The sequence below is a fragment of the Toxorhynchites rutilus genome, chromosome 2, assembly GCF_029784135.1.
Source record: "Toxorhynchites rutilus septentrionalis strain SRP chromosome 2, ASM2978413v1, whole genome shotgun sequence".
NCBI classification, from domain to species: Eukaryota; Metazoa; Arthropoda; class Insecta; order Diptera; family Culicidae; genus Toxorhynchites; species Toxorhynchites rutilus.
The window spans coordinates 154,311,451-154,326,318 of NC_073745.1; the positions used below are offsets into that span (position 1 = coordinate 154,311,451).

Below are 14,868 nucleotides of genomic sequence, written 5' to 3' on the forward strand. Positions count from 1 at the left end.
TCCGCAGGGGCAAGGGGACGAATGATTGTCTTGCGTTGCTTTCTTCAGAAATTCAAATGGCTTACGCCGAAAAAAAACAAATGGCTTCAGTATTCTTGGACATAAAGGGGGCCTCTGATTCTGTTTCAATAGAGGTTTTGTCAGACAAATTACACTCTCGGGGTCTGCCGCCTCTATTGAATAATATGTTATATAACATGCTTTGTGAGAAACATTTGAATTTTTCTCACGGAGATTCGGCAGTAAGTCGGGTCTCTTACATGGGCCTCCCTCAGGGCTCATGTTTAAGCCCCCTTTTGTACAACTTCTATGTAAGCGACATTGACAATTGCTTTACACAAAATTGCAACCTTAGACAACTTGCAGATAATGGAGTGGTGTCTGTCGTAGGATCAAACGAATCCGACCTGCAAGAACCCTTACAAGATACGTTGAACAATTTTTCAACCTGGCCCATTGGGCTAGGGATCGAATTCTCCACGGAGAAAACAGAGATGGTGGTTTTTTCTAGGAAACATAGACCAGCAAAACCAAAGCTTCAACTTTTGGGTAAACCGATCACTCATGCTATGTCATTCAAGTATCTTGGGGTCTGGTTCGACTTCAAATGCACTTGGGGGCCCATATTAGGTATCTGAGTAAAAAATGCCAACAAAGAATAAACTTTCTTCGTACAATTACCGGCACATGGTGGGAAGCCCATCCAGAAGATCTTATAATGTTGTATCAAACAACTATCTCTCAGTGATGGAGTATGGCAGTTTCTGTTTTCAATCAGCTGCCAAAACACGTTGCGTTGGGATGTATGACCTCAACGCATACCATGAGTCTCGAGGTTTTGGCAGGCAGGTACTCCGCTTCAATCGCTTCAATTTATTATCTCTTCGGTTCCTCATCCGGTGTAAGGTTATGAACCCATTGGTGATCGGAAATTTTGAACAACTGAGCGAGCTAAATTTTCAATCTGGATTTATGAGCTCATATCATGAATTAATCGCCATGCAGGTTGATCCTCCTTTGTATATTCCCAACCGTGTTTGTTTTCCTGACTACATCAATTCCTCTGTGCATTTTGATCTGTCCATGAAGGACGTATTTTTAGCACCTCATACAGTCTTCAGTATACTTGCTCAGTATATATTGCTGAATTGGCAGCGATATACTGGGCGCTGGACAGCGTCGCCTCACGACCTGTTGAACACTATTACATTGTAACGGATAGTCTTAGCTCGGTCGAAGCTATCCGTCCAGTGAGGCCGGAAAAGCACTCGCCGTACTTCCTTGAGAGATTACGGGAAATTTTGAGTGCTTTATCCAGACGCTGTTATGTCATCACCTTTGTTTGGGTCCCTTCACATTGCTCAATTCCGGGTAATGAGAGGGCTGATTCATTAGCAAAGGTGGGTGCGATTGAAGGCGACATTTATCAGCGTCAAATCGTCTTCAATGAATTTTATTCTTTAGTCCGTAAAAATACAATCGCTTACCTGCAACGCAAGTGGAACGAAGATGAATTGGGCCAGTGGTTTCACTCGATTATCTCTAAGGTTAGCCTTCAACCATGGTTCAAAAGTCTGGACTTGAGTCGGTATTTCATTCGCATCTTCTCTCGACTCATGTCCAATCACTGTTCGTTAGATGAGCAACTCTTTCGTATTATTCTTGCCAACAGCAATATCTGTGTTTGTGGTCAAGGTTACCACGACATCGAACACGTTGTTTGGTCGTGTGAGGGATATGTTGTTGCCAGATCGAATTTAGAAAACTCTCTTCGGGCCAGAGGAAGGCAGCCCAATGTGCCGGTGAGAGATGTGTTGGCTCGGCTAGATCTTGATTACATGGTCCAAATATATGTTTTTCTTAAAACTATCGATCTTCGAGTGTGATTGTTCTTACATCCTTTTCCCCTTCCTTTTCGTCCTCTGCGAGCTATCGGTTCCCTTCCTTATTAGATGTAATGATAGTTTTTAAGAATTGAGTGTGAAGTGTGAATGTGAATGTGAATGAGAATGTGAGTGTGAGTGTGAACATTGTTACAAATCTCCTTATATCCCATCCTTTCCCTAATGAAAATGTGTCACCCTTCTAAACTCGAGTCGACCGCAAGTAATCGGTTTCCTGTTTTATTAACCATAGAATTAAGGAAACATGTTAATATGTGCTAGTAGAAATATAGTTAAGAGTTTGGCTCCTTTAAACTTATGTAACTGAGCCTGTAAAAATAAACGATTTAATAAAAAAAAATTTTATGTTCGCCTGAATATTTGGAAGCTATAGAAAAAAAAATCCCGATATTATAATAATACAAAAAATTAGCTTAATATCAAAATTAACCGTCTCGTGGACGGACCGATCCCGGCGAGGTGTAGATAATGTACTGTCAGAAGATCAGAGTCCCAGGTATATCCAGCCCAGCATCCAATCCGATCGTCCTCGATCATCCTCGTAGCCTCCATTCGGTGTAGCAGCGCAGCCGTTGACTACTCGCATTCGGAATGAACGCAGTTCTTCTTATGTGTGTGGTCACATTGATAGAAGTCGTGACATCCATGACGAGTTGTTTAGACCGATGATTGCTATTACGTTCTATTGGTATTTTATATGCAAACACTCCTTTCTGCTTGCTATGTATGCTATGCATCAAATTATTCAAAAGTTTACTATGAAAATGTTTCATTGACTACAAAATTACCGACTGAATCATATTTCGGACACTTTGTTCTAATATCTTGAAATGCTTCATGCACTGATGATATAACTATAAATTTAATATCACAATTGCTTCTTTTCACTATCACTTCATTTGAGAATAACATTCGAATTATTACATAGTAGGAAAAAATTCAACAGCACCACTCATTATCGTTTGTGTTTGACTTTTGTTTTGCGTGAGCACGTAGAATTTACCCGTTCAAAAATATTTAAATTTCTCCCGTGTTTCATCAGTTCTCATCATCGTTAACAGTTTACTGTGATTGCTTGGTAAGTGTTTCGCAGTGGACTATAAAATATAATGATGTGTAATGTAATTTTCGTCCATAAAATTACAAAACAAAGTGTCCGAAATTTGAATTCAATCTGTCCGAAATTTGATTTAGTGTCCGAAGTTTGATTCTTATTCGCTTCATTTGAAAAGCATTTATTTCGATGATTTTCTTATGTTTTCAATCAAATAGGTACCAAAGTAGAAAGCTTAAAAGCATATTGAACTAATTCACTATAAATATCTACCAAATAATACCTGTGCATAAAGTTTATATCTGTTTTCTGCCTCATATACCTTAAGCGTCCGAAATATGATTCGGAACGGTAATCACATATCGTAAAACATCCGAAAATAAAGCATGCTCTTCTTTATTTCCTTATTTTGTAACTGTCAGTCCCAGTGGTCAATGTTTTTCTAATGAAAAGCACAATGTCAGTTCCTAGGGACTGACACGGGGCTCAACGTATTAAGAAGACCGTGATGTCAATCAAATAAATTTCTTCATTGTACTTAAACTGCTTGGACAGCTCACACGAGGCTCCGATTGTATCGAATGCTTCATCAATTGATTTATGTAAAGATGCATGTTTTAGATTTGGTTCATTTTTATATGAACCACTTAACATCCCCAACCGCGAGCAGCCAGTTCCAAAGACGCTCCGACTCACGTGCGCCCAAACAACAACAGCCCGTTCGGCACGTAACTTGGCGCGATCTCGTATTTCCCGTACTATGCTCCGGTGAATTCTTTTAGTCGCTGTTTACTTGTGGTCGGATACGATCGATTTTAAAGACAGCGCAGCGCAGACGAGTTTTCGGGCTGCAGCAGCAGTGTGCCTTCTGAACCAAACCGATCCGATCAACAGCGCTGCTGGTTAGCACAAGCACATGGTTGGTGCTACCCACCCTTCGCAACAGCAAGTTTTTTTTATATTAGCAGCTATAATAGCGTTGCGCGTGAGAATTTCAACGATTGCACCCACTGACGCGGTTTGTTTCGGTTCGGACACGCGATATTGTGTGAAAATTTCGCACCTTTGTGCGGATTGCTTTGGAAATCGCCAAGAAAGCCAAAGCCCAAAATTTACTTTTGTGATCAGACGTGAGTGCAGTGAATTATCCGTCCGCGCACTTGTTTTAACGTTACCATTCGATTCGATCGATCGATTTCAAAATAGTTTGGTTCACTCGTGGTTGCGGCTCCTCCTCATATGTTCGTAATCTTAAGCAATTGGTGATTGCTTTATGATTGAAGTGTGTATCTGTGTTTCTATCTACTGTGTTGTCCTTGAAAGTTATTTCAGTTGAATATTTATAAATCAGAAGCAAGCAATTGGAAAACCCTGCAACTGAGAAGCGCATCGACAGTGTAAATATTTTGTACAAGTAATAAACAAGTGAGTGCTCGAAATGGTGAACAAACAATACAACGTACATCATCCGAAGCTGCCTAAGCCCAAAAGTGGCCAAAACTCACCTTCCCCGATGGTGAGGAATTATCCAGAGGTTTCCAACCAACCGAATCCTCCCTCTGGAGCCGGATCGTTGGAAAACAATTTAAACCGTGACGGCGGTGATCAGCACAATCATCATCACCATAATCAAAATCTGCATAACAGCCAGATTCAGAGCAATCTGGATCTGGATGTCCGCCGTCGTACCGGTGGATCCATTTCACCCTCGATCGAGGACTTTGGCGAAGATGGTGTGTATGGCCGGAACATCAGCTATTACAGTGAGACCGCCCAGCTCGGGGGCAACGAAAGTCCGCCCGGTGGTAATCACGAGCGGCTGAGCGTGAAAGATTTGACCATCAGCGATATCGGCCGCTTCCAGTACATTCTGCAGATGGATCGTGAAGTGGTGAGTGTTGAGAAGTGTAATGTTTGCTCATTTTGATTCAGCGACAAACGTACGGATAGATAATGTTCTGCCTCAGTTATTTTTGCGAACATATGATACGATCGTTATGAATGCGAATGGAACGGGGAAATATATTACTTGTGAGCTTGAAATTCGTTGATAAATAGGACATTTTATCATTTTTGTTTGATATTGTTATGCATCTGAGGTCTAATTAGGAATTGCAGTAAAAATGCAATATCCATGGTTATATTTTTTATGACATTTTTATGTTGAACATATTGATTTATTTTTAATTATTTAAATTATCTACCTACTTAAATTAACCTTAACCTATATCTTCGACTGTACTATTCAAGTTCCGGACTTCGTAGCCACATTGGTTGGGCGTTCGCTTACTAAGCGAATCGACCGTAAGTTCAAAACTCATTGGCCTTCTTTGTGTTGTTGTAGAATAACTACGTCCACGCAAAAATCATCATGCAACCTCTGCTATTGGGAAAGCTTGCAACAAGAAAAAAAAACATCGGGCTGTTGTGCTATTAAAGGGCGAACACGAAATTATTGCGACCCCAAAAATATCATGCCAATTTTCTTATAATGTTTAGAATCAAACAAAAATTTTAGGGTAGTTCTATACATATATTTACTTCAAAAATCAAAAGAAAAGTTAATCGATGGAGCCTTGAGTGTAAAATTGAACGCATTTTCGCTTGATGCCCTCCATCAAAGTCTTTACAGTGTCATCCGGTACCACACTGAGAGAAATAATTAGTAAATATAACGAATTTTTTGGTACATGTTACCAATTCACTAGTCATTTTCGACCCTACTAATTATTAGTATATTTTACGAAAAAAAATTGGTAGGTGCAAAACTCCTATTTGTAAGCCCAGAGCTGGATCAACATCAACTCAATAGAAGCGATTTGTCAGTTCACAAATGGCAGATTTGTTGGTAAAATATCAGTGAATGTTTTATTCTTTATTTGTAAGGGATTATATTTTTTTAATAATCAATTATTAATTCAAATACTCTATTGAATTACATACTATTCTACATACTAAGAACACATTACTCATGACATATTCTCTATTCAATTGAAATAATTCTACAAAACCTTGGTTGCAAAGGCCTTCTGTAATCGATAGGAGTATGAGCCACACAACAAAAACTAACAAAAAAAATATTAGTAATTCTAGCGAACTAGCGACAAAAACAAAAATGAATAAATACAGTTTAAAGCAGCTCAATGCTTTGGTTGCAGTAATGCCTTTCAGTAATTCATCAATGGGATAATGGCCATAAAAACTAGATTCATTTTAAATTCCATCTGCAAGGAGAAAAGTTCGTCACAAACACTCCTCACTCCAGTTTCTACCAACAAATTTTTCTTACTCGTTTTATCTCATTAAATATGTGGTTAAACGGCATCTCACATAACACTCTCTTCAAGAGCCTGCAAGTAATTGGCGGCCTGTGGAAGTTCTTGTGCACACCTTGGAGTCTTTTGACAATCTGCGCACAATAGCAGATCGGTAATGCTAAATAACAAGACTCAATACCGAGCCTCGTCTTTGGGCGGCGTTTAAGCGCCTTTTGTTGCTTGCTTCTGGTGTGGACTGCACGTCACTCTGTGATTGGCCTGTTTCCAGTCACACATTCCTGCGATATGAAACACGAAGCTGGAGTTGAAAATAACGAAGAAAAAATGGAACGATGCAAAATTTCTATATCAGTTTATTTGAAAATACTCTCAAAACTTTTATTTGAAGTTTATGTTGACTACAGAGCGATATACACGGTCTACAACGGTTTCAACTATATCACCCAACGAAACAATACGTGCACTCACTATTAGCTGTGTGCCAGGACGAATGGCGATAGCAGGAACAATCATCTACCCGGCTGTTCTAAGCTAATATTTGGCCGGTGCACCAGGCTGACCGGTACTAGAACTACAATCTTCTCTGCGGCTGCTCCGACCTTTTGTTTGGTTCTAGCACCTGATGATCGCATATAACTTTTAAAAATCAACTGAAAAAGAAGACAAGATTAATTATGTAGAAATGTTATCGATAGAAAAGTTTCTTCCCGGTGGAAACATGAAGATAGTTTCTAGACCGAGAAGACGGAAGCATGTTTCAAATCAATAAAAACAAAATACTTACTCCGAATTGCGAATTGCCTTTGTGCAATTGTGCTCTGAATAGTTTTCTACGATTAGAAGCCGAAAAAGAAAGATATTTATATATAATGAAACATATCCAAATGTTTACCTCCGAATTGCTTTGTTTCCACCAGAGAAATTGCGATTGCACACACACACACAGTTGCCAAGAATAAAAACACTCAAGGTTACTTATGGTATGGAGTAAATTGTACGAATCTTTGGTAGCGATGTGCGTTGCATCTGACATCAGTTTTACAAAATTTGGTAATATGTACATTTTACCAATGCTTCGACTACTAAAGATTTGGTAGCTGCGTTTACTAATTTTTTCTCCAGTGTAGTTTCTCAGTTTTTTTTTTCATTTTCTTAACATGTCCTTCTCGTCTTTGACTGTCTTCTTGCTCTTCCGAAGTTCCCGCTTCATTATTGCCCAGTACTGTTCCACCGGTCGCAGCTCCGGACAGTTTGGCGGGTTCATGCCCTTTGGAACAAAATGGACAGAATTGGCCTCATACCACTCCAGGACACTTTTAGAATAGTGGCTTGATGCCAAATCTGGCCAAAATAGCGAAGCTTCGTCGTGTTGCTGCAAGGACGGCAAAACGCGCTTCTCGAGGCACTCAGATTTGTAGATCTCGCCTTTTACTGTGTCCTTTGTCACGAAAGGCTCACTCCTCAGTCCGCAAGAGCAGATGGCCTGCCAAACGAGATATTTGGAGGCGAACTTCGACATTTTCTTCTTCTTAAATTTGTCGTCCACATCGAACTTGCTCTTGCCGGTGAAAAACTCCAACCCCGGAATTTGCTTAAAATCGGCTTTTATATACGTTTCGTCGTCCATCACACAGCAACCATATTTTGTCAGCATCTTCTCGTAGAGCTTCCGTGCCCGAGTTTCAGCCGTCGATTGTTGCCGCTCGTCGCGGTTTGGGAAGTTCTGTACCTTGTATTTATGTAGTCCAGCTCTCTTCTCTGCATTCTGGACGTAGCTCAGCGACATGCCGATCTTTTTAGCCAAATCACGGCTTGAGACGTTGAGATTTGCTTTAATCATCCGCTTCATCTTTCCCTCCGTCTTTTTTGTTCTCCGGTCCCGGTTTTCTTCCAGCTCCTTTGCCGTGGTTCAACGTCAACCGCTCCTGGAACCGCTTCAACACTCTGGAGACGGTTGAATGGTGAATGTTCAACATTTTTCCCAACTGCCGGTGCGACAGGTCAGGAAATTCCAGGTGTTTGGAAAGAATTTTTTCTCTCGACTCGCGTTGGTTTACCTACATTTTCGTTGAATTGAAAAACACGACTTCGAGTTTGACAGCATGTAGACAATACACATCAATGAGAAAGTGTGCAAAATTTGGTTGATTTTTACCCAATGGTAAAAACGTTATGCCCTGTTGAATGTGTCGCAATAATTTCTTGTTCGCCCTTTAATAACACTACAATGATCATATCAACTATCTCCGCTGTCCGGTCTGTTGAACAATGGAGGAACAGAAGGAATACTCTTACGCCTATATGGCTACTACTGTGTAATTTACCACATGTAATGGAACAGAAGGAATACTCTTACGCCTAAAAATGGCTACTGTGCAATTTACTATTCATAGAAACCATGAAAAAACACGTAACATGTACACGATTAAAATCCAGCTCTGTTTCAGCTTAAATGTCAAATGAGCCTAAATAAATAAACAAATGGGATAAAACAAATAACAGTCATAATAAGCTTATGTTTAGCAGCCACAACAAAATCATGATCCGGACGATTAACGCGATATTCGAGATACATGAATTTGTTTGGATAAGTTGGCTGCTGTTAAGCCCACGTGCTTTATCATCCTGGCTCAGAAAACACACCTTGTTCGGTTCCAGAATTGAAGCCTCACATTATCACATTGAGTTTTTTTTGTTTCATGTTGTGCATCAGCAGATCTTTTTGTTTTTGAGGTATGAATAGAAATATAAATTTTTAATTCCCTGTTGAAAAAAAGACGACACTCATAAAGAATAAGTAATTAAATTGGAAAAAAGGTTTTTGCTTTGTCAAAGATCGATTCTCTGGTACTGATTTAATCCGTGGTTCGATACCTACGCCGTTTAAAAAATCGATTTATCGAGATCGACTTTTTTAAAAAGAGCACCCAATCCCACTTCGATCCTTTAGAATTCTTTTATTTTTCACTATGAATTTTTTTCTTGACCAGTGATATTGATAATTTTTTTTCTAGAATAATAAATTACATTTTCTTATACAGTAGTTTTTTTGAGATTTCAGTTTAGTGGAGGGCATAACATTAAGAGAATTAATATTAAAATTATCTCATATGAATATGAAGACACTCCATCATTCTATAAATTAGGATTCTGTTCTTTCAATTCATCTAGCAACAAAACGTATCCAACTGTAAGCGCATCGTATTACGCCACAGCTGAATGCTTGTTTTTATGCAATGAAAGCAGTTCCGATAATTTGCATCGTCATCTCCATATGCATACATTCATACGCTACCACCTTCGTGATTAAATTTTAATCGTTCAACCTTGATGAATTTGATCGCCGGTGTGCATTTCTCTTTCGACAGCTGCAGGTCACTGTACTGTTGTGGCACATGAGTCATTCATCTCGGGCATCCTGAAGATCGGGTGAACTCTGGGCCAGAAGAATTTGTTCGCTTTTCGATGGGTATGAGAAATACCCTGAAGGTGTTTTCGTTGCGACTAAAATAAGTATGAAAATAATATTTTGAGACTTTTACCCAAACCTAAATCAAAGAGTATTTATTTTGGCGTGGGAGAATGATGCATAAACATTTTCGTTTAGGAGAGATGCGGTTTAAATGAACAGGATTGGTAAAATGAACCGGTGCTCAAATTCCGATAATTCAACTAAACAATTCAACTAAAGTTCAATCGATACCTCTTGATCATTTAAGACTATTTAAGACACCCTGTTATGCATGACACTGTCAAATGTAGAAAAAAACAGGAATTTCTCTCACGGTAGCCATTCGGATGTAATTTCGCGCGCATCGTATCTATGTATTTATTATAAATTTAACTTATTCGACCAGATATCTTCGACAAATTATCAGTTGGGACGGCTGTTCACATATTCGATTACAGGTAAAAAAATATATTTTGTTTGATTTCAGCGATTAATTCGCATTCGAAATTACTTTGTTGCTTGGGGAAAAATGAGCCATCAGTAGAACTAAGTAGATAATTTTGACAAACGAAACACTTTCTGGCTCTTTGAAGAACAGATAATTATTTGAAATAACAAAAAAAACTGAAACAATAACAACGAAAAATTACAAATTATGTTTACACCCGTACTCAATTCCTCAAACAAATTAAAAAAAACCCTATCGCTTTTGCAATGGCTAGTCAAATCAAATGACATGTGGGAAAATAAATTCCACATAAAGCTTGTATTATTACGCAAACAAGTGAGATACGTATGTACTATTCTTTTAATTTATGATGAAATGTTTTTCCTCTCTTCTTTACTAACCGAGAAAAGTTGAAGTTTTTTATGGCACTGTGTGATTTTTATGGCACTTTGCTTTTTATATCAGTATGTTGGTGGGAAACAACAGTACTATACAGTAGAACCCCAATTATCTGCGAGTGGATGATCCGTGGTGCGAATTATCCGCGTAAGCGAGTTCCATAGTAAGTCTACAGAGCATCCCGAAATTTGTCAGTGCAATTGGGCAATTGCTCTTTTATTTTGGTCATGGCTTTCACATTATCTGACACGACCTTACAGATGGATAGTTTAATGATTTCTGTATTGATAAAACATTGTTTTCCTGCTGAAATATATTTATTCCGTGTTTACATTCCAGTTTTAGCCCATTATTGCGTTATCCGCGATTTTCGTTATTCGCGATTACCTTGCCCGACTATCTGGCGGATATCCGGGGTTCTACTGTACCCCTTATATCTGGGTATCCAAATTCGTTCATATTTATAATACTATCTATGGGAATAAAATTGATTTAAAGTCCGGATGTCACGATTTAATACTAGAACGGAAAAATGGATTCGAATGATTATTTTTTGATTTGATTCGTTTCAGCTCTGACTCAGGTTTATATGCAAAATTGTCATATATCGGAGGTCCAAAGAATAAAGATGAATTTACGAATGATCGTTATTTACCAGAAAGCATTGAATTGACTTACATGTGCTTTGATTAACCTATTTACTTGCCAAGTATTGAATTCAATCGTATTGGAAAAAAATTTCCGTTCAATCACTAATTGATATTAGAATGGCGCCATTTATAAATTTTTAAAAAAAGATTCATTTTGAATAATAAAATGAATGTTCAAAATTAGTCAACTCAAACAGTCAAACAGTCATGTTCGCTGTAGTATAAGAGTAGTAAAAGATAAAAAAGCTAAAATATGAAAAGGTTTTGTAGCAAGATCCGGGATTATTATCACGACAAAGTAATTTCAATGAGAATGACGAGTGGAAATAGGGCCAAATAATGGAATATTATTTTAGTGACATATTTACCATGCCTTTTTTTAGAATGAAGTATTTATTCTTATACAAAAAAATCAGAAACAAGCTATGAAAACAGAAAAGGTCCTAAGCAAAGCGACCAAGATTTGAAGAATTCAGACCTTTCCATATCGTGTTTTTAGTGAAACTAACCAGTCAGGAAAAGTTGTGCGAAATTATTAAAAAAAAAAGTTAGAAAAAACTATAATTAATTTTTTTGTGATTTTTTTCCGATGTTAGGAATAAAGTGAAGTGTTCGGGTATTTTGGTTATTGTTTATTGTATTGTTATTGTTTATGTATTACGCGGTTAAACGCGATTAAACGCGTTCAAGAATTCGTACAGGAATGCTATACCCATTGAGGTGAATTCATACTTTTAGCTGTAACTTTCCAACGAAATCAAATATCGAAGAATCCTTTTAGAACAACATTTCTGCGGGCAAAAGCTTCCCAAACATGCAAAATATTTTCAACATTCCCGACCTGGGTCCTCACTTAACTTCTCAAACTCTGCTCGTCATTAAATCGACAAGAGCTTGACATGGCTCAACGGGAATGATATATCACACTTCCTGCACTTTTTCCATAGTTCTTCCTTGCTATGCGACCATCGAACTCATTTTTATTGTTTTCCATCGAATTCGATCAAATTAATCTTCGACTAACCATTCTCAAAGCAGAGAAACAATGAAATTTTAGATTGACTCTCAGTCTCTGTATTAATATGTACTGTTGATTGATCGCTGTCTAGAGCGATATTGAAACACTGAACTTATTTTTTAATCCTTTATGCTAGACACTTTCAGCCATAGGCTGGTTCATCTCTTACTGAACTTATTGAATATCTTAGTAGTTTTTTAGTTTTACTTAGCAAAATTAAACCTCCAACGTAGTGGAACAAACTTCAACCTTCAGGTTTCAACCGGAAAGCATAGCTCTCACTGCAGTAAAATATCTTCTTGTCACACAGCTTGAAATGCGTTGCAATTTGATGCCACTTGCAACCCGAAAACAAGGCACAAATCAATAGTTGAATGATCGATCGGAAAACATCGCCAATAAACCCAAAACACTCTTAACATATTGCGGACCGCTCACGAGTTTTCTCGAAATAACCCGTGTTTTCTACACTTCAAGGTTAAATCCTTGGTTTACCAAGAAACTAACAAGGCCTACCGAATGCTCGCCTTAGTCTCATCCTCATCGAAGGAAATGATCTTATTCCTGGAATCCGAACAAATGAAGCGTTCAAGTTTGCCCAAAAACGTGCGTTAAAATCACATAATTAATTATTTTTGTATTTTTTCGGACATTACTTCAGAATGCATCGAACTTTTTGAAATAACCCTTTATTGAATGTTTTGGTGGCCCGAATAGGATCGTAAATTTGCTTGGTGCTATGGGAGCAGATGAAGATGGTTGATTCATTGTTCATTCTTGTTCTCACGAGAACTATACACAAGCTGACCATATGTGGAAATTTGTGTTCTTATCGCGTAATGTTTCTCATTATTCCACATTTCTGAACTCATCTCAATCTACCTTTGGCAACGCATAAAAACAGCATCAATGTGTGCGTGTGATGCAGAAATACAAAAGCACTCTCCTGCAGATGAAAAATGGTTCTGAAAAGAACTGACAAATTAATTCCTTCTGCTTGTTAAACGGTAGAAGAAAATACGTTGCAACAGGAGCTAAGTATAAACACAGCGATTCATTAAGAGATTTCAACCGCATATTACGCAATATCGTTGTTGTGATATATGTTGTGTTGTATACAATTAGACAGGAAATTTATCCAGCATTTTTTGCTTGAAACATGAACAGTAAATATAGTAAAAGACAGGAAGTGGGTTATATCTGTGGAATAACCGCAAGGTTGACGTACGACTATCAAATCAACGAGTGATCATTTGTATGAAGATGTATCTGAATCCATTCCGAATGAATGAATAAATGAATACTTGGGGGACTTCGAAAACGAGAGCGTTACGTTGAAGACACAAGGTTTTATGTATCCAATAGTGGATACAAAAATAATCTACTGATGGGGAAGAATAATCTTCAGAAGCTTTCCTGTTAATTGATTGAAAAATCGCAAAACGACATGCATTTGATCGCAGTATTATATGAATTGAAAACATTAAAATAAACTCTTTCGCTTGAATGTAATTTTCAATTCCAAGGGGAACTGGCAGATTATTTTTCAGCAACGATAACATTTTTTCAGATCCTTCTCGATGCTCGGTAACCACCAAACGAAAAGAGTTGCGCGCGTGTATGTGTATGTGTGGCGGCTGCTCCGATGTCTCAAGTGGAACCAATTTTCGATGCTGATACTCTCTTAGTCGTCTTCTTTTCTCTTCCTGATGGATCGGCTTTTCTGCGCTCCCTCACAGTTCGAAGCAAACTGAATGCGTTTCAGGTCAGGATAGGTAATGAATCACTCGATCCCTCATATTGGGTTGTCTGAAAAGTTCGTGTCGATTTTTGGGAAAACAAAAGCATGATTTTTAAAGGCAGACATGTATTTTTTCAATTTTATATCCACAGCTTTGTTCCACAATGTTCTGCAATGTTTCATGCATCTGAAAAATTCTACTCTCTCAGAATATGTTTGTTTTCTCGTTGAAAACTATTCAAGGTAATTTTTATGCCGTCCATAATCTTGTGATAATCTGAAGGTGCAATATCTGGTTATTTCAGCTGATGAGCACTTTCTAGTCAGACTCCAAAATAATCTGTCGTGTTGTCAAAGAGATATGAAGTTTGGCGTTGCCCTAATGGAACACGACGCCTAACACATTAAGTAATTCTGGGAGTGTGTCCTGGATCTCTGCTTTTGATTTGTCCAGTTGCGAGCAATATTTGTGCGAGTTTATCGACTGCTTGCTTGGTAGAAGCTCCTAAAACAGAATTCCTTTCCAATCCCACCGAACCCAGAATATCCCTTTCTTCGGTAGAAGACCGGTTTTGGGGTTAACTAATGGCGGATAGGTTTATTTCGCTTACACAATTTTTTTTTATTTTTAACATTGTTGTGAAATATGCATTTTCATTACTCGTCACGATTTGTTCAAAACGGCATTTTCATTGCGTCTATGAAGCTATTCGATTTTATTAGATGTTATTTGGTTCGATTATAGATATATTTACCATATTTTTAGCATTAAAATTCATCGTTCAATTGTATTTCAATGTGACGAGCAAATGTTCCTGAACCGAAAATCATAATGTATTTGAATAACGTATCTGATAATAATATTATATTAAAATGATAAGTTTTTGTGGAACCATCAGGAAATGTATAGACAAATGGTTAAGTA

The 14,868-nt window shown here is 37.9% G+C and overlaps 1 protein-coding gene across 5 annotated transcripts in view; it reads left to right on the forward strand.

The window, feature by feature from the left end:
• The first annotated feature begins 3,754 nt into the window (after window positions 1–3,754).
• The window catches only part of LOC129767270 (uncharacterized), a 152,248-nt gene continuing 141,134 nt past the window's right edge, over window positions 3,755–14,868 (forward strand). For 3 of the 5 annotated variants that reach the window (XM_055767972.1, XM_055767973.1, XM_055767974.1), the window contains exon 1: window positions 3,763–4,849. In XM_055767972.1, the coding sequence (XP_055623947.1) occupies window positions 4,397–4,849 (453 nt within the window). In that variant the 5' untranslated portion in view covers window positions 3,763–4,396. Of the gene's footprint in view, window positions 4,850–14,868 lie in introns of all 5 variants that reach the window. The other 2 variants (XM_055767970.1, XM_055767969.1) reach the window with 2 other exon arrangements.